General features: G+C 43.9%; 1 protein-coding gene across 2 annotated transcripts in view; it reads left to right on the plus strand.

Annotated features, from left to right (window-relative positions):
• The first annotated feature begins 756 nt into the window (after positions 1-756).
• hibch (3-hydroxyisobutyryl-CoA hydrolase) overlaps positions 757-20,317 on the plus strand; it is a 145,969-nt gene continuing 126,408 nt past the window's right edge. The window contains exons 1-3 of one of the 2 annotated variants that reach the window (XM_078551877.1): positions 757-928; positions 7,940-7,982; positions 16,466-16,603. In XM_078551877.1, coding sequence (XP_078408003.1) covers positions 897-928; positions 7,940-7,982; positions 16,466-16,603 — 213 coding nt within the window. In that variant the 5' untranslated portion in view covers positions 757-896. The remainder of the gene's footprint in view (positions 929-7,939; positions 7,983-16,465; positions 16,604-20,317) is intronic. The other variant, XM_078551878.1, reaches the window with a different exon arrangement.

Genomic DNA, 20,317 nt, shown 5'->3' on the forward strand with positions numbered 1-20,317 from the left:
AATCATGTGCAGATTACAAGCAATAAATGATTTATAACTGGCTTTAATCTATCAAAGTGAACTTGCTGATGCTTTACTTACATTCGGTGCAAAGGATGTTGACATCTTTCCCATGACAGCTGCAACTGTAAAAGAAAAAGGTTGAGAACAAAACAAAACCAGCATCACGACTTGCATGGTAAACATAAGAGTTATTATGCATTTAAGCACTGGCATGTTATTTGTAACTTTATAATGAAATCCTCTATTAGATTATATATTATTATCTGCATATATTCTAGTATCTTTTTTCACTACACCTCTTCTCTAGGCAAAGCACAAGGCGTGGTAGGTAGTGCATCTTTTTTTTATAATCTACTCCTTAAAAGAGTGTGAAGAATGTGTAGGCGGTATCCATCTCCCCCATCACCAAAAAGACTGTCTCAGGCTGATCTGTGTATATGCATCACAACGATCTTGTGTATCGTTGCCCTATTCATTGAAGATTGAATTTACAGAATTAGCTTTGGCTACTTCCAAAATCATTAGCATGCAATAAGCCTGCAAAGTCTCACATATCCCGCGCCAATCACTGTTATGTGTGGCAAAATAACCTATTTCATTATGTCTCAGGGTGTTTAAAATACTTTATTTTTTTTACAGTTTTGAAGATAACGTCACTGCTTTGCCTCAATCTCCCGGTTTCCAGTTATTTGACCCAGACAATGCTGGACAATGTTAAAACCACAGCTGTGATTGTGGTTCCTCCGAGCTCTTGGAGGCGCTGTAGTAGGAAGGGGTGAGGGTAAAGGGGGAAGGTGCTCTTGGCAGTGTTAGTGTTGCTGCGGTGTGATGAGGTGAACAGCTGTTACTGGAATCTCTGGGGCGAATGTGGAACTCATTGTAACAGTTTCGGGATGAGTCTCTGGGTTTTCACTGCTCAGCTCAGGTGGGTGACTCGTCTCCCGACAGACCCGTGTCGCTACTGCAGACTCACGGTGTTCCGCTGCAACTTGTCCCAAATGCACTGAGGTCACATTTCAGGCTGCAGTGCGTGAACATTTAAGCTGTACCGCAAATGCAGTGACAACTTTTCATTATAACATTGGGTAATATTAGTATTGTTATTGTGACCTTTTGCTCTACTGACGTCTTTTTGGCGGTAACGCATTCCCTTGATCAAAAATGTTTTTTTTAAAAAAAAACTACGTATAATCTAGTCCAAATCTTTTATGTATTTAAAACCCATCTCCTCCAGTGGTCCTATAGTCCAAGACTGGTCCACCGTTGGCACACTCCCACAGTAATTCCTGTTACTCCTTAATGCACCTGGATCCAAATGCTCCCATTCCAATACTCCCAGATCTCAACACTTCCGTGCATCTTGCAGTACGCTGCTGCCCCCGGATCCCTGGACTATTCTTCTAACTCTCTTCTACATACTTCCTAGCTACTGGCATTAGAATAACTTCCTCTGCAGATGTATAGAGAGATTTTAAAAACTGAATTTATAGGTAAATATAAGACACTGCTACTACTCTCATAATACTGTGATTAAACGAAATTACAATCACTAAGCCTGTCCACCATCTACAAGGCACAAGTCAGGAACGTGATGGAATACTCTCCACTTGCCTGGATGAGTGCAGCTGCAACAAGCATCTAGAATCATCCAGGACAAAGCAGTCCGCTTTATTGGAACCCCACCCACAAACTTCACTCTCTTCACCACCGACGCACAGTAGCAGCAGTGTGTATCATCTACAAAATGCACAGCAGGAATTCACCAAGGCTCCTTAGACAGCACCTTCCAAACCCACGACCACTACCAACTAGAAGGACAAGGGCGGCAGACACATGGGAACACCACCACCTGGAAGACCCTTTCCAAGCCACTCGCCATCCTGACTTGGAAATATGTCGTTATACCTTCACTGTCACTGGGTCAAAATCCTGGAACTCCTTCCCTAGCAGTGCTGTGGGTGTACCCACACCACATGGACTGCAGCGGTTCAAGAAGGTAGCTCACCACCATCTTCTCAAGGGCAATTAGGGATGGGCAATAAATGCTGGCCTAGCCAGCGATGCCCACATTCCATAAATGAATTTTTAAAAACTAATAATGGCCTTCATTGTGTATAGTATGTCAATAGCACAAACAGTATGACTGTAATAAAAGCATTGAAGAAAATGATTTTACAACTAATTTTGTGTGCGATTGAGGGCTAAAGACCATTGTGATTAATAGCAAAAGCAAGTTACACTTGTGTAGCCCCACTAAAATAGAAAACGGCTCAAAGCACTTAACAGAATGAGAAGGAAAGAGATCAGATGTTGAGCTGTGGTGAGAGGTACTGAAAGCTTGGTTGGAAAAAGGGGTTTTCAGAATATTTAACTTGGGAGTGAGAGACTGAGGATTTTAGAGAAGTAGGAACCTGATAGTTGAAGGTTTGCCGTGTTGCATGTTAGTGATTCGAGTTGTAAATAAGATGTTTCTGGCAGATGAAGGGTGGGAGGGTGGAAGAGGACATAGGAAAAAGTTAGTCTGAAGGCTCCAAAAATGTTGATAAAGGTTTCAGTGGCAGTTGGGGTGGAGGGTGATAATGCTGTGAAGGTGAAAGTTCTTAAGTCACACAGTATTCTCAGGATTCAGCTTCAGCCTATGCAAGTAGCTGGGCTGGGGCATGAAATTGGTGTGAGGGAGTAGAAAGCAATTGGCTTTGCTGTTCTACAGTTCAGTTGAAGAAAATTCTGATTCCTTGAGGTTGGACAGGCGCATGCTTTAAACTATAATAAATAGCAGGACTAGCAGCATCTGTGGAGAGAGAAACAGTTAACGTTTCAAATCCGTATGACTCTTCAGAGCTAAAGAGAAGTAGAAATGTGATGGATTTTATTCTGTTTAAGAGAAAACAAAGTATAGAAATAGAATGGACAATTTAGTTTATGGTCACTTAAGTGGTGCAAATTAAGGAAACAAACATAGCATTAGATCCCGTTAGCATTACGTTATATATATTTTAATCTTGCATTTGTGCATGCTTCCTATCTGCAACAGGTAACTCACTTACCATATTTTTTTTGTCAACTTTATCCCATTACAGTTTTCTATGTCTGTATTTATAATGTGTTTTGGCTAAGTAAATTTGTTTCTTTATTTGTTTTTGGCATGTGACCAACACAGGCAACGTTGATTTGTTCCCATCTCTAGTCATGTGGAAAAGGTGGTGGGTGGGGTTTCTTGATCAGCTGCAGCTCCTGTAATGTCAGTACTCCCATGTTGGGGTTAAGAAAAAAGTTCTGGATTTGATTAGCGTTGAAGAAGGAATGGGATTATATATCCAAGTCAGGGTGGTGTGTGACTTGGAGGGGGGTGCGGGGGAGAACCTGAAGATGATGGTATTTCCAAAATTTTGCTCTTCTCAACCTGCTGTAATTACATAATCTGGCCACTTGGTGGCTTTCTATCCAGTTTGTGAGCAACTTCAAGGACTTTTTTTGGATAATGTTAGGCAGCCCTGCCACCATTTTGTATTACAATCTGCACTGTTTATACTGGGTGTGTTTGTTCCAATGTGATTTGCCCACTATATGAGTTGGCCAGTTTAAGGTTTCGCAGGCTTTAAGGTGAGCTCTAAAGTGCCACCACTTTTAATAACTGTAAGGAATGGAGAGTGTATAAGCAACTTTGACTTGAAAGCTGTTGCCGGCCAACTTTGAGGCACTGAACGTTTGTGAATGCCTCAGAGCTTTAGCCCATGCCTCAGAAAATTTATTTGCCACAATAAAGCAAAAAAATACAAGTATTTCTAGAGCTCACTTGTTAGCTAACTGCCTATTGTGACTGGTATGAAAAATATCTAAGAAGGACATCAGATAAAATAACATTTGCCATTATCTGTACCTATTCACTGGGAAAATTGCAGTTTCAAGTATTACCATATAGCTTTCCAACCAAATTACAGGGGGATCATATACATTGGGTCATGGTGTCAGCTGTGGCTCAGTGGTAGCATCCTCGCCTCTGAGTCAGAAGGTTAGAGGTTCATATCCCACTCATGAGACCTAAGCACAAAATTTAGGCTGACAGTCTATTGTACTGAGGGAGTACTGCCATTGTGGGAGTTGGCATCTTCCAGATGAGATGTTAAACCAAGGTCCTGCCTGCCCCCTGAGGTGGGCATAAAAAAATTCTGTGGTACTATTTTGAAAAAATATTGGCCAATATTTATCTCTCAGCCAAACAAATTATCTGATTGTTACCACATTGCTGTTTGTGGGGCCTTGCTGTGCACAAATTGGCTGTCATATTTTCTAAATTACTACAGTGACTGCTCTTCACAAGTATTTTGTTGGCTGTAAAGTGCTTTGGGATGTGCTGAGGCTGTGAAAGGTGCTGTATAAATGCAAGCCTTTTTTTTAAGCAACAGAGAACGTCTGTTTTTCAGAGCATGGGCATAAATGAGAGCCAGAAATCACAATGTGAAAGTATCTCCTACTTTCTGTGTTCTACTCACGTAAATGGAGAGAGAATTTTTTTTTATTCATTCGCTGGCTGGGCCAGCATTTGTTGCCCTTGAGAAGGTGATGGTGAGCTGCCTTCTTGAACCACTGCAGTCCATGTGTTGTAGTTACCCCCACAGTGCTATTAGGGAGGGAGTTCCAGGATTTTGACCCAGCGACAGTGACGGAATGGTGAAATATTTCCAAGTCAGGATGGTGAGTGACTTGGAGGGGAACTTCCAGGCGGTGGTGTTCCCATCTATCTGCAGCCCTTGTCCTTCTAGTTGGCAGTGGTCGTGGGTTTGGAAGGTTCTGTATAAGGATCCTTGGTGAATTCCTGCATTGCATCTTGTAGATTGGAACACACTGCTGCTATTGTGCATTGGTGATGGAGGGAGTGAATGTTTGTGGATGGGGTGCCAATCAAGCGGGCTGCTTTGTCCTAGATGGTGTCGAGCTCCTTGAGAATTGTGGGAGCTGCACTCATCCAGGTGAGTGTGGAGTATTCCATCACATGCCTGACTTGTGCCTTGTAGATGGACAGGCTTTGGGGAGTCAGGAGGAGAGTTACTCGTCCCAGGATTCTTAGCCGCTGACCTGCTCTTGTAGCCACAGTATTTATATGGCTAGTCCAGTTCAATTTCTGGTCAGTGGTAACCCCTGGGATGTTGATAGTGGGGGATTCAGTGATGGTAATGTCATTGAACATCAAGGGGCGATGGTAGATTCTCTCTTGTTGGAGGTGGTCATTGCCTGGCATTTGTGTGGCATGAATGTTACTTGCCACTTGTCAGCCCAAGCCTGGACATTGACCAGCTTGCTGCATTTGGACATGGACTGTTTCAGTATCTGAGGTGTCGCGAATGGTGCTGAACATTGTGCAATCATTAGTGAACGTGCTCACTTCTGTTGGAAGGAAGGTCATTGAAGAAGCAGCTGAGGATGATTGGGCCAGGGACACTACCCTGAGGAACTCCTGCAGTGATGTCCTGGAGCTGAGATGACTGACCTCCAACAACCACAACCACCTCCCTTTGTGCTAAGTATGACTCCAATCAGTGGAGAGTTTCCCCCTGATTCCCATTGACTCCAGTTTTGCTAAGAGTCCTTGATGCTACACTCAGTCAAATGCTGCCTTGATGTCAAGGGCAGTCACACTCACCTCACCTTGGGAGTTCAGCTCTTTTGTCCATGTTTGAACCAAGGCTGCAATGAGCTTAGGAGCTGAGTGGCACTGGCAGAACCCAAACTGGGCATCAGTGAGCAGGTTATTACCAAGCAAGTGCTGCTTAATAGCACTGTTGATGACCTCTTCCATTACTTTACTGATGATGGAGAGTAGACTGGTGGGGCGGTAATTGGCCGGGTTGGACTTGTCCTACTTTTTGTGTACAGGACATACCTGGGCAATTTTCCACATAGCCGGGTAGATGCCAGTATTGTAGCTGTACGGAAACAGCTTGGCTAGGGGCATGGCAAGTTCTGGAGCACAAGTCCTCAGTACTATTGTTGGAATATTGTCAGGCCCATAGCCTTTGCAGTATCCGGTGCCTTCAGCTGTTTCTTGATATCACATGGAGTGAATCGAATTGGCTGAAGACTGGCATCTGTGATGCTGGGGACCTCCAGCGGAGGCCAAGATGAATCATCGACTCGGCACTTCTGACTGAAGTTTGTTGCAAATGCTTCAGCCGTATCTTTTGCACTGATGTGCTGGGCTCCTCCATCATTGAGGATGGGGATATTTGTGGAGCCGCCTCTTCCAGTGAATTGTTTAATTGTCCACCACCATTCATGACTGGATGTGGCAGGACTGCAGAGCAAGATCTGATCCATTGGTTGTGGGATCGCTTAGCTCTGTCTACCAATTGCTGCTTATGCTTTTTGGCACGCAAGTAGACCTGTGTTATAGCTTTACCAGGTTGACACCTCATTTTTAGGTATGCCTGGTGCTGCTCCTGGCATGCCCTCCTGCACTCTTCATTGAACCAGGGTTGATCCCCTGGCTTGATGGTAATGGTAGAGTGGGGGATATGTCAGGCCATGAGGTGACAGATTGTGTTGAATACAGTTCTGCTGTTGCTGATGGCCCACAGCGCCTCATGGATGCTCAGTCTTGAGTTGCTAGATCTGTTTGAAATCTATCCCATTTCGCACGGTGGTAGTGCCACACAACACGATGGAGGGTATCCTCAATGTGAAGCCGGGACCTCGTCTCCACTATGACTGTGCGATGGCTGGTCCTACCATTACTGTCATGGACAGATGCATCTGCGGCAGGTAGGTTGGTGAGGATGAGGTCAAGTATGTTTTTACCTTTTGTTGGTTCCCTCAGACCCAGTCTAGCAGCTATGTAATTTTGGACTCAGCCAGCTCGGTCAGTAGTGGTGCTACTGAACCACTCTTGATGATAGAGATTGAAATTCCCCACCTAGAGTACATTCTGCACACTCATTGCTTCCTCCAAGTGGTCTTCAACATGGAGGAGTACTGATTTGTAGCTGAGGGAGGCCAGTACCTGGTAATCAGGAGGTTTCCTTGCCCATGTTTGACCTGAAGCCATGAGACTTCATGGGGTATGGAGCCGATGTTGAAGACTCTCAGGGCAACTCCCTCCCAACTGTATACTGTGCCTGCACCTCTACTGGGTCTGTCCTGCAAGTGGGACAGAACGTACCCAGGGGTGGTGATGGTGGTGTCTGGGACATTATCTGTAAGATATGATCCTGTGAAGATGACTATCTCAGGCTGTTGCTTGACTAATTTGTGAGACAGCTCTCCCAATTTTGGCACTAGCCCCCGGATGTTAGTAAGGAGGACTTTGCAGGGTTGACAGGGCTGAGATTGCTGTTGTCATTTCCGGTGCCTAGGTTGATGCCGGGTGGTCCGTCCGGTTTCATTCCTTTTTTTGAGACTTTGTAGCAGTTTGATACAACTGAGTCCTGAGTCACATATAGGCCAGACCAGATAAGGACCGCAGATTTCCTCCCCAAAGGACATTAGTAAACCAGATGGGCTTTTACAACAATCGATAGATTTTTATTGAATTCAAATTCCACCATCTGCTGTGGTGGGATTCGAACCCCTCAGAGCATTCCCCTGGGTCTCTGGATTACTAGTGCAGCGACAATACTACTGCACCATCGCCTCCCCATGGGATATGCAGTTACAGGAAGAAAGGGACACAAACATTTTTTATTTTAAGATTAGGAACAGAGAGAGAAGCAGGAGGCCATTCAGCCTCTTGGGCTTTTCCCGCCATTCATTTAGACCACAGCTGATTTGTATCTCAACTCTATTTACCCACTTTGTTCCATATCCATTGATGCATTGGACTAACAAAAATCTATCCATCTCAGCCTTGAAAGCTTCAGTTGTCAACTAGTAATAGTTTATAATCTGAAAACCTTGTTCAAGTTCAGTCGTTAATTGTAATTATATGTCTTCTTTATTTCAGGGTCCGGGCACTCTCTAGGTTACAGATTGTACAAAAACATGTGGTAAGTGCACATTGACGTTTGTCATTTAATCCTCCTGGATTTGTAATAGTGTTTGAGAAATTAAAATGATCAATTGAAAAGGTAGATTTGAGCAGGGGCTCCAAGTTAATTTAGATGAACTGGGAAATACTGGACAATGATGTTGGGTGCCTACAGTTACTGCCATCCCTTATCCTTGACGAGCATATCTGCAAAAAAATATAATGATTAAAACTACACTGGACAAATGACAGTAATCTATTAGTTACAGAGACATAGACATGTTAGCACAGGAGGTGACCATTTTATGCTTCTTGTCTGCACTGCAATTATATAGTAGTTGTAAGCCATTATGTAGAGTAGAAAATTATTCTTTTTAATAATTCAGATGTTTTCCTCAAATAGAAGTCAAGATTCTGTGATGATACATGTTAAGTTTGAGAATTGATTGTATTTCATGATGTTACACCAGGGGGAGCCCTGTACAAATGATATTCCCACCCAACTAGTTTATTTTAGTTCAGATTTTTATTGGTGTTAAAAATTAAGAACAATATTCTGCTTTACATGTATAGACATCGAAACACTAAATGAGCTTCTGTTGCTTAATGCTTCAGAAGTTTGTCACCTATCACCTTTTGCTTTGTGTTCATGCAATCTACCTGCACCCATACCAATGCATTGCTTTGTAGGGTTACCGTCGCTACCTTTTTGTAAGTGCAGTGTTTACCATGTAAACTGTACATTCCCATTTTAAGCCCTGCTGATTCTGGTATCATATTACACCACTGTTGTAGCCCACGAGCATTCTTCCAGTACTGGAAAGTTGTTTCTGCCAGCAATGAGAGCAATATTAGTGTCTCATTCTCCTTATTCAACTGGCGTATTACTGATCAAATTCCAAAGACCCTCTGAGGAGAAACCTGTTGTCATTGTTACGGACAGGTGGGGGTTTAATTTAAACAGCGCTAATTCTTCCCCTCACCACCCGTCCGTAAACGGAAAGGTGTTTTGGTTTACTCCCCTCTTTAGAAGCAATGGTATATTTCTCAACCCCTTAGTTTTGGTGTGATCCAATTTCTATTAATAACCCCACAGCAAACTAGAGATAGGATGAACTCAAAGAGTTAGTTTAATTTGCACGCACTCAAACATGGGAGGGGTGTCGCAGTGTTGCTCCCTTTGCATTCATACAGCAAGAACGGTATAGAGAAAAGAGAGATTTACAGGGCAGAGACCATGGAGAAAAGCAATGGTGTTTCATGTGGATTCCAGAGTCCAGAATCGAAGTCCACTGAGATATTACTTTGCAGAGGTCTGTGAGCTGAAAACCGATGCTGGTTAATTCACTTTTCTGGTGGTGTTGACTTCACAGGATGAGATAGGCATGCAGATATGATACAGCCTTGTAGGCGATGGTACAAGCTTTCCAGTAGAAGCAGCGTAGATGGGACCAGGATTTCAATCTGGGCAGAACCCCTTTTCTGTGGTGCTGCTAGTTAGAGGGAAAAATTACAGACTGAGTTTGCAGTACAGCAAGACAATATAACTGGTTCCACCAACAAGAGGTTTATGGTCACATGACTCCCACCTCTCCACATTGTCTTTGACAAGGGATGTTTATTCCTCGTCTAGGTCCCCCAGATGTTTAAATGTCTCAACCATTAAGGATTGAAAGGAAGGTTACAGGGTCCTTTGTCCTAGCAGACAAATAGATTCCGCTTGGCCAATCTGGGTTAGGAAATGCAGATGGCCTTTGTAAAGTTCTGTTTGAATTTGTTTCGTGCTGTCCACAGAGGTGTCATCAGTGTCTCTTCAGAGATAACAAGGTGAGAGTTTCCCTGATACTGCCAGAAAGCTGCTTTTGTTTGATGTTCTCAGACAGGCATAACTTCAGCCATTTTAATAAGTCTTTGTGCAGTTTTTAAAATTTTAGAAATAGCCATGAGGATATATATATATAATATATTTGATAAAAATATACACTGAGGTCTTAGTCCCCTCACATTATTCTGATACTGGTTGTCTAAAATACCTGCCTCCCATGATTATTTGAGGACTGGAAACCATTGCATAAATAAAATGTTAATTTTAATTAATTAGAGTGCTTTGCAACTTCTCACCCAGCGGCAAATGTGGTAAATATTACAATTTAATTTTACTTTGTGCTAATGCTACTATTAAACCTTTTATCACATTTTGAGTTGACAGATTAATCTGGAAATGCAACTGTGATCATATAACTTGGGTTATGTGATCATCCCCAGTCATTTTATTATGCATTAAGGTAAAAGCAAAATACTGCAGATGCTGGAAATTGGAAAGAAAAACAGAAAATGCTAGAAAAGCTCAGCAGGCCTGGCAGCATCTGTGGAGAGAGAAGCAGAGTTAATGTTTTGAGTCCGTATGACTTCTTCAGAGCTAAAGAGAAGTAGAAATGTGATGGATTTTATACTGTTTAAGAGGGGGTGGAGCAAAATAGAAGGCGGAACTAAGGAGAAATTTGACAAAGATGTCATGGACACAGGACAAAGGGAGTGTTAATGGTAGTGTTAAAGATTCAGGAAGGCACTGACAATGGCATAAAGGTAAGATGGCAGAATGCATTAATAGCGGAACAAGGGTCAGCGCTTTGTGAAAGCACAGTAAAACAGGTGACAGAAGGCCTTGTAGGTGTGTGGGGGTTGGGGAAAAAGGATGTTAAAATTTTTTTTAAAAATTATCTCCGATTACCAGCATCTGCAGTATTTTGCTTTTATTTTAGTGCTTAATTCACTGCCCTTCTCTTCCAGGAATGCCTACCTTGCAGAAGTTCTGCTCCTCTCTGACTGGATTTCTGTTCGTCTCTTTCACTCTGTTCACCTTCATTGCTTTCCATTTCCCCCCTGGTATTTGACAAGGTGCTTACCAAAACTCGCTTTCACAGCCCTATTTCCAACCTCAGCGACTGTCTCCATCTCTGACTTGCCCCACATGGATTCCAAGTGAAGTTCCATCTCTCATGCTTCTAATCCACCCAGGATTATAGGTACCTGCAGGATATACGGCATTCCTTGGACTGCTGTTCTTGCTGCAACCTGAGACCCACACTTAGTGCCATGCACTGCCACATGTACATATTCGACCTCTCTCTCCAGCTCACTTAAAATTGACCTTGTCCCCAGTTTCACTTTATTCTTCATTTCATCCAACACCTTAACAAGAAACCTTTTCTGTTCCTTTCAGGTGTTAAGGAAGGCAAGCTCCAACCATTTATTGATATCAACACCCACCTGGCGCCCTCTAACCCTTTCCGTCCCTCTGACCCCATCCCTTCTTCTAATCCAAGCCCTTGCTGAGTATTCATTATACCCTCTGACCTTCCACACTCTAATGCTGAATGTTCTGTACTCAGCAAAGGGCTTAGTTTCACCCCCTTACACCCTCACCTCAATGAATTTTGGCTTCGGCAGGATGCTGAACTCTTCTTCCGTCGCCTTCGTCTCCATGCTCACTGCTTTGGGCAGCAGTCCTCCCCTTACTCCCCCCCCCCCCCCCATTCAACGGATCCTTTCACCCGCCTGCCGTGTTCTCCCTCTACATGGACCCCCTCTCCCCCCTGCCCTCTTACCTGCTCTTGATCTTTTCATTGAGAACTGTCGGCGTAACATTGGCTGTCTTAATTTCTCTGCTTCTCTCACGCACTCTGATCTGTCTCCTTCTGAACTTGCTGCACTCCGTTCTCTCAGGTCCAACCCTGACTTTGTTATCAAACCTGCAGACAAGGGCGGTGCTGTTGTTGTCTGGTGTACTGACCTCTACCTCGCAGAGGCTGAGTGCCAACTGGCAGACACTCCTTCCTACCTTCTCCTGGACCATGACCCCACCACTGAACATCAAGCCATTGTTTCCAGGACTGTCACTGACCTCGTCTCCTCTGGAGATCTTCCCTCTACAGCTTCTAACCCCATAGTCTCAAACCCTGCACAGCCCGCTTCTCCATCCTTTCCAAAATCCACAAACAGGACTGACCTGGTAGACCCATCGTGTCAGCCTGTGCCTACCCCATGGAACTCATTTCTTCTTACCTTGATTCCATTCTCTCTCCCCTTGTCCATATCACCAATTTCCAGTTTCTTGGCTCTAACAACCTCCTCTTCATTATGGACGTCCAGTCCCTCCACACCTCCATCCCCACGACCCAGCCAGTCTGAGGGTTCTCCGCTTCTTTCTTGAACAGAGGCCTGAACAATCCCCATGCACCACCACCCTCTGCCACCTGGCTGAACTTGTTCCCTTGCTGACCAATTTCTCCTTTAACTTGTTTCACTACCTCCAAATAAAAGATGTGACTATGGGTACCCGCATGGGCCCCAGTTATGCCTGTATTTTTGTGGGGTATGTAGAACATTCCTTGTTCCAGCCCTACTCAGGCCCCCTCCCACAATTCCTTTTTCCGTACATCGATGACTGTATCGGTGCTGCTTCATGCTCTCATCTGGACATGGAAAAATTTATCGATTTTGCTTCCAATTTCCACCCCTCTCTCACCTTCACATGGTCCATCTTTGACACTTCCCTTCCTTGAGTTCTCTGTCCCCATTCCTGGTGATAGACTGTCTACCGATATTCATTACAAGCCCACCGACTCGCACAGCTACCTCGACTAGATCTCCTCACAGCCTGCTTACTGTAAGGACTCCATCCCATTCTCCCAGTTGCTCCGCCTCCGTTGCATCTATTCTGATGATGCTACCTTCCAAAACAGCGCTTCTGACATGTCTTCCTTTTTCCTTATGTTATGATCCCAGCTGATGATACTATTCTTTGAGCCAGATCCCATGATGGAATCCAGCTTGATAGATCTTAAGTTTATTTTTTGTTTAGAAACGTGGAGGGTGGCTACTGAACAGAATCACAGGAGTCAGCTGATGAACTTTTAACAAAAGAATAGAACTTTTATTAAACAAGATGAACTATATTTCAATACTCCTTCACCCACAACTATACCTTACAGATTTGAAAGTATAACACAAGTTACAAAACCTATCTCATACTCTAATATTCACAGTAAATACACAGCCCATGTAAACCAATAGGTGACCTGTGGTCAGGCTCACCAGACTCTGAAACCAAGTGACAGATGCCACCCCAAAAAGATGCTATGAATCTCTCATCAACTCCCCCCAGATGCTTGTCACATTGTGAGCCAACTGGTCTCACTGAACTCTGTCTTTCGCACGAGGCTTTCCAATCTCCACTCTCGAGAAACTCGCTTTGGAGTCTTCTCCCAAACGAAGCTTTCTGTCAGACGTCTTCCACATAGGTCCACCTCCATGGTTTGACCTCCTTCCGATGTTTCTCTCCCCTGGAACGCCACGTGCATTCAAGCTTTGCCTTCCATGCGCTCTCTCTCTCAGATACTCAGCCATGCCAACAGAACACCACTGCTGCACATTGCCCATAGTAAGGAGTCACCAACCTTGACTGTCTCCTCGGATCTTCTGGCTATTTTGCTTTAAGTCTGCATCTTGCAGCTTTCTCCCTTTAAACTTGGAGCCTTCCTCTCTGCTCCTTATTTTCACTTCCACTGAACAGGATCTTGTTCCAGATTCCTGTTCTTCCTTTGACTAGAAGGTCGTCTTGGGATCTTTCTCCTGTTCCACTCCCTGGTTTGGCTTCATCTTTAGTTTGGGATATGCTATCTGTCTCTCACATATGCTGCTTCTGTTGGCAACTCCTTTCAACTGAACTGAAACTACTTTTCTGTTTTCCCTGTCTCTGTGGGCCCCCCTCTCTGGACCCCTGTTGCTAGGTAACAGCACAGTTTTTCTACCTCGTGTTTGTTTTAACTTCCCTTCAAGAGTCATAAAACCTGAATAGAATGCAGGTATATTTTAAAGTGAAACCAAAACTCAGTCCGTCTCTCTCCTTCCGCGCCCCCCCCCCCCCCCCCCTCCGCCCCCAACACCATTCTTAAAAGACAAATACAGAAATGCATATTAAAACTTAAACTTAAAGATATCTTATTCCTAATGCACACAAATACACATATAACTTGCTTAAACTATCTCCAGTTCCTAATGCTTAACCGAGGGCTTCCCACCACTGTGGTTGACAGGGCCCTCAACCATGTCTAACCCATCTCCCTCATCTCTGCCTCACCTCTCCCTCCCAGAACCATGATAGGGTCCCCCTTGTCCTCACTTTTCACCCCACCAGCCTCCACATTCAGGGGGTCATCCTCCGCCAACTCCAGCATGATGGCAGCACCAAACACATCTTCCCCTCATTCCCCTGCCCCTGTCAGCATTCTGTAGGGACTGTTCCTCTGTGACACACTGGCCCACTCCTCCATCACCCCCCAACTCCTCATCCCCTTCCCACAGCACCTTCCCATGCAATCACAGAAGGTGCAACACCTGCCCCTTTGCCTCCTCCCTCCTCACTGTTCAAGGCCCCAAATACTCCTTTCAGGTGAAGCAGCGCTTCACTCACACCTCCTTCAATTTGGTCTATTGTATTTGCTGCTCCCAATGCGGTCTCATCTATATTGCAGAGACTAAACACAGACTGGGTGACCGCTTTGCGGAGCACCTTTGCTCAGCCCGCAAGCATGACCCAGACCTTCCTGTCGCTTGTCATTTCAACACACCATCCTGCTCTCATGCCCATATATCCATCCTTGGCCTGCTGCAACATTCCAGTGAAGCCCAACACAAACTGGAGGAACAGCACCTCATCTTCCGATTAGGCACTTTGCAGTCTTCTGGATTAACATTAAGTTCAACAACTTCAAACCATGAGCACTCTCCTCCATCTTTACCCCTTTTTAAATCAAATAATTTATTTATTTTTATTTATTTATTCATTTAATTTTTTTCATCCTTTTCCCCCAACTACAGAGTGCTGACCCTTGTTCTGCTATTAACACATTCTGTTATCTTAACTTTATGCCACTATCAGCACCTTCTTTAGTCTTTAACACTACCATTAACACTCCCTTTGTCCTGTGTCCATGACATCTTTGTCAAATTTCTCCTTAGTTCCCACCTATCCCTGACCTTCTATTTTGCTCCACCTGCTCTACCCCCTCTTAAACAATATTCAATCCATTACATTTCTATTTCTCTTTAACTCTGAAGAAGAATCATATAGACTCGAAACAATAACTCTGTTTCTCTCTCCTCAGATGCTGCCAGACTTGCTGAGTTTTTCCAACATTTTCTGCTTTTATTTTATTGTCTGCACATCAGATGCTCTGAATTTGACAGGATTAAGGCTATCTTTAATTAGCTACTTACACTTTCAACAGCCTTGCTGCACTCCTTGCACTCAAACTTGGAGTCATGAAAATGCTAACACACTACACTTGAGTTAATTACAGACTCCAAATTGGGTTGCGAACAACAATTTTGAAAAACAAAAGCACATTTCAATTTCAAAATATTTCACTTTTTCTTTCTGACTTGATGACCACACCAAACTATTCTGAGGATCAGGAACAAACTGTATTGATAATCAGGCATCTCTCGACCATCTTGCAATCTCAAGGCAAAAGACAAAGCTTGCCTTAACATTTAATTTACATAATGAAAATATGATACAAATGTGAACATAGTTTTATGCCATTTAAAGTTACACAGTGAGTGAACCACAGAACAATTGACTTACTGTTTTATTTGAGATGATATTACTGCAGTTGTCCCCATGTGGCAGAATCGTAGTTATTGCAATGGTTGCCCTGTGACTTTATCTGTGGGCCGCATCATCACATCTGGTCTTTTTTATTCTTACTATGTTATTGATACATAACCTTACATAGATCTTATCAATGGATGTCATATGGTTTTTGTGTCATTGACAACACTTGCAAATATAAAAGGTGTGGTCTCCATGCAGCCAATACAGCGTTGATCCATTAATTTGAGAATTACTGCGACCTGCCCTGCTTTAGATGCCAACACAAAATCTTCATTAGAGAACTGAACTGGTGCTACATTGTCCAAGAGACCATGTTTGTATAAGAAAATACAGCAAGGCGCTGCCCACCTGCTCACGTATATGTAAAAGATCCCATGACACAATGCAAAGAGCAGGGAGTTTTTCTAGTGTCCTGGCCAATATTAGTCCCTCAACCTATACAATCCTAGAAACAGGTCATCATTCATTTTCTTTTTAAAAGGCCTTACTGTGTGCAAATTGGCTACTATGTTTTCCCCACATAGTAAGTGTTTGCACGTTAAAAGTGGTCCATTGGTCTGAGGATGTCCTCAGAACGTCAAAAACAAGTTCTTCTCTTTCTCTCCCCTGCACAGATGTACCAGTTTCTGTACATCTAGTTATTTTCTAGAACACTTAGAGGTGAATTCAAATGAAAATGGGAGGATGGCTGAAGAAGGTAATTGACATCCTTCTGCCAAGTTCTGAACAACAGTGAGCTATTATGTAGAAATACCTTTGCTAAAGTTGTTTTCAGTGTCTGCCATTCAAATGCCATTGAAGTTTTGTACTGTGTGTCTTAGATGTCTACAAATGCCAATCTGGAAAAGGAAGTGCTCTTGACAAAGTCTGGATGTGCTGGAATAATCACACTAAATCGGCCAAAGGCCCTTAATGCTCTGAACCTTTCCATGATTAGACAGATCTATCCTCAGCTTAAGGTTTGTGCCATTGTTTTGTCTGATTTTAAAATTGGGGGTGTACAGTATCTGGTTTTAAAATGGAGGGTGTACCGTATCTGGTTTTAAAATGGGGGTGCACAGTATCTGGTTTTAAAATGGGGGTGCACAGTATCTGGTTTTAAAATGGGGGTGTACAGTATCTGGTTTTAAAATGGGGGTGTACAGTATCTGGTTTTAAAATGGAGGGTGTATAGTATCTGGTTTTAAAATGGAGGGTGTATAGTATCTGGTTTTAAAATGGAGGGTGCACTGTATCTGGTTTTAAAATGGAGGGTGTACAGTATTTGTCACTGTGTCTAGGAATAGGTGGCTTACCAATATATTCATTTCTTTAGTAGCCTTTTCTTCTTATAAATGCGTTGACTACATCAACCTCTGCTCCAAGCCCAAATAGGCAGTGGAAACATTCAGAAAAAATTGTTGATTTTGTACGAGCAATACTGCCTTCAAACAGCTGTCTCACATTATTATATAAACGGCTTTGCCAACACTGTTTAAGTAAAGTTGGCTGTTTCTGGTTTCTTAGGGAATTGGGTTGAGTGTTACTTTATTTAATTTCTAGCCCTCTTAAAGGGGAACACAAGTATGGAGAGGTGCTGTATCACTGCAAGTTCTATCTTCTTTCCATGCATAAGATGAAGAAGAATTTAGGAATAAAGATACTCCCCTTCGATCTACCTTCCTCTCTAGATGTCCTATGGCAATCTTTTACAGTCAATTCCCTGAGATGTTGCGTCAAGGAAATGTGCTGGCTGGAACCATAGGAATATGGCATCACTGCAGACTGATTCTGTGGCCCCTTTTCAACTTTCTTTGCTCTCCCTAGACATCTTGTGCTTCCCTTGCCACCTCCAATTTTCTCTTGTGTTGAGATATGACTGTTGACAGCACTCTGGTACAATACCCGTGTGGGGGCTTAGTAACTATGTATATTGGCAGGATAACCTGCAAACTCTACCACATAGAAGGATAAGGGCAGCAAATGCATGGGAAAACCACTGCCGGCAAGCTCCCCTCCAAGCCCTACATCATCCTGACTTGGAAATATATTGCCGTTCCTTCACTGTCGCTGGATCAAAATCCTGGAACTCCTTCCCTAACAGCACTGTGAGTGTACCTACACCACAGGGACTGCAGTGGTTCAAGAAGGCAGCTCACCACCACCTCCTCAAGGGAAATTAGGGATGGGCTATAAATGCTGGCTTAGCCAATGACATCCTGTGAAAGAATATTAATAAAAAAGATGCTCAGTAGTGGTGAGGGCATCACTGTTTAGTCCCGTTTGGTTGTATCCAGTGTGTGCATGTGTGCTTACTGGATGAATCACTGAACAGTGATCAGAAACAAGATCCCCAGCTGTATTGTCTTTTACCTTAGTAATTTGGGAGCATAAGGAAAAATTGTAGTGTCCTACTATGTTATTTGCATTCGTGAAACAAATGTTCAGCTATGCAATTATTTTCCACAGCATGATAGCATGGTGGTGTAGACAACATGCTGGCGTAGACAACATGCTGGCGTAGACAACATGCTGGCGTAGACAACATGCTGGCGTAGACAACATGCTGGCGTAGACAACATGCTGGCGTAGACAACATGCTGGCGTAGACAACATGCTGGCGTAGACAACATGCTGGCGTAGACAACATGCTGGCGTAGACAACATGCTGGCGTAGACAGTGGCAGTGAAATCAGTGGACTAGTAGTCCAGAGGCCCAGGCTAACGGTCTGAGTACACGGGTTCAAATCACACCACAGCAGCTGGTTGAATTTAAATTTAATTCATAAAAATCTGGAATTAAAATCAGTAATGGTGACCGTGAAACCATTGTAGATTATTGTAAAAACCCACCTGGTTCACTGGTGTAATATAGGAAAGGAAATCTGCCATCCTTACCTGGCCTGACTCACAGCAATGTGGTTTGCTCTTAAATTGCCTCTTAAATGGCCTAGCGAGCTACTCAGTTATATCAAGCTGCTACAAAGTCAAAAAGGAATGAAACTGGACAGGCCACACAACTTTGACCCAGGCCCCAGAGATGACAAGGGCAAACCCAGCCCTGTTGACACTGCAAAGCCCTCCTTGCGAACATCTCGGGGCTTGCCCCAAAGTGGGGTGAGCTGTCCTGCAAGCTATTCAAGCAAAAGCCTGGCATAGTCATACTCACTGAATCATACCAATGTCCCAGGCACCATCATCACCACCTGTCCCATCTGCAGCCTTGGTGAGTTGCTGCAGTGCATCTTGTACACACTGCTGCCACTGTACGTCGGTGGTGGAGAGATTGAATGGTGAAGGTGGTGGATGGGATGCCAATCAAGCGAGTTTTTTTGTCCTGGATGGTGTCGAGCTTCTTGAGTGTTGCACTCATCCAGGCAAGTGGAGAGTGTTTGATCACACTGCTGATTGTGCCTTGTAGATGGTGGACAGGCTTTGGGGAGACAGGAGATGAGTTACTCGCCACATATTTCCTAGCCTTTGATCTGCTCTTGTAGCCACAGTATTTCCATGTCTAATTCAGTTTCTGGTCATTGGTAATCCCCAGGATGTCGATAATGGATGGGACATAGTTGGGCAATTTTCCACATTGCCGACTAAATGCCAGTAATGAAGCTGTACTGGAACAGCTTGGTTACATGTGTGGTTAGTTCTGGAGCATTCAAGTCTCTGGTACCACTGCCGGAATGTTGTTAGGACCCATAGCCTTTGCCACATCCAGTGCCTTCAGCTGATTCTTCATGTAACGTGGAGTGAAACAAGTTGGCTGACAACTGCCATTTGTGATGCTGGGGACTACAGAGGGAGGCTGAGATGGATCATCCACTTGGCACTTCTGGCTGATGATTGTTGCAAATGTTTCAACTTTGTCTTTTGCACTGATGTGCTGGGTTCCACTATCATTGAGTATTTGTAGAGCTGACTCCTTCAGTTAGTTGTTTAATTGTCCATAACCATTCACCAGTTGATGTGGCAGGACTGTAGATCTGATCCATTGGTTGTAGGATCGCCTAGCTCTGTCTATCACATGCTGCTTCTGCTGTTTGGCATGCAATAACAATGGACAAAAGAGCTGAACTCCAGAAGTGAGGTGCGAGTGACTACCCTTAATGCCAAGGCAGCATTTGACCGAGTGAGGCCTCGAGCCCTAGCAAAATTGAAGTCAATGGGAATCAGGGGGAAAACTCTCCACTGATTGGAGCCATACCTAGCAAATGGAAGATGGCTGTGGTTGTTGGAGGTCAGTCATCTCAGGCCATCGCTGCAGGAGTTCCTCAGGGTGGTATCCTAGGCCCAACCATTGTCATCTGCTCCATCACCTTTCTTCCATCAGAAAGTCAGAAGTGGGAATGTTCGCTGATCATTTCACAATGTGCAGTACCATTTGTGACTCTTCAGATGTTGAAGCAATCTGTTTCCATATGCAGCAAGAACTGGTCAACATTCAGGCTTGGACTGATAAGTGGCAAGTAACATTCGGGCCACACAAGTGCCAGGCAATGACCATTTCCAACAAGAGAGAATCTAACCATCTCCCCTTGACATTCAATGGCATTACCATCGCTGAATCCCCCACTATCAACATCCTGGGGGTTACCACTGACCAGAAATTTAACTGGATCAGCCATATAAATACTGTGGCTACAAGAGCAGGTCAGAAGTTAGGAATCATGTGGTGAGTAACTCATCAGCTG

Source organism: Cetorhinus maximus, chromosome 11, assembly GCF_964194155.1.
Source record: "Cetorhinus maximus chromosome 11, sCetMax3.hap1.1, whole genome shotgun sequence".
NCBI classification, from domain to species: domain Eukaryota; kingdom Metazoa; phylum Chordata; class Chondrichthyes; order Lamniformes; family Cetorhinidae; genus Cetorhinus; species Cetorhinus maximus.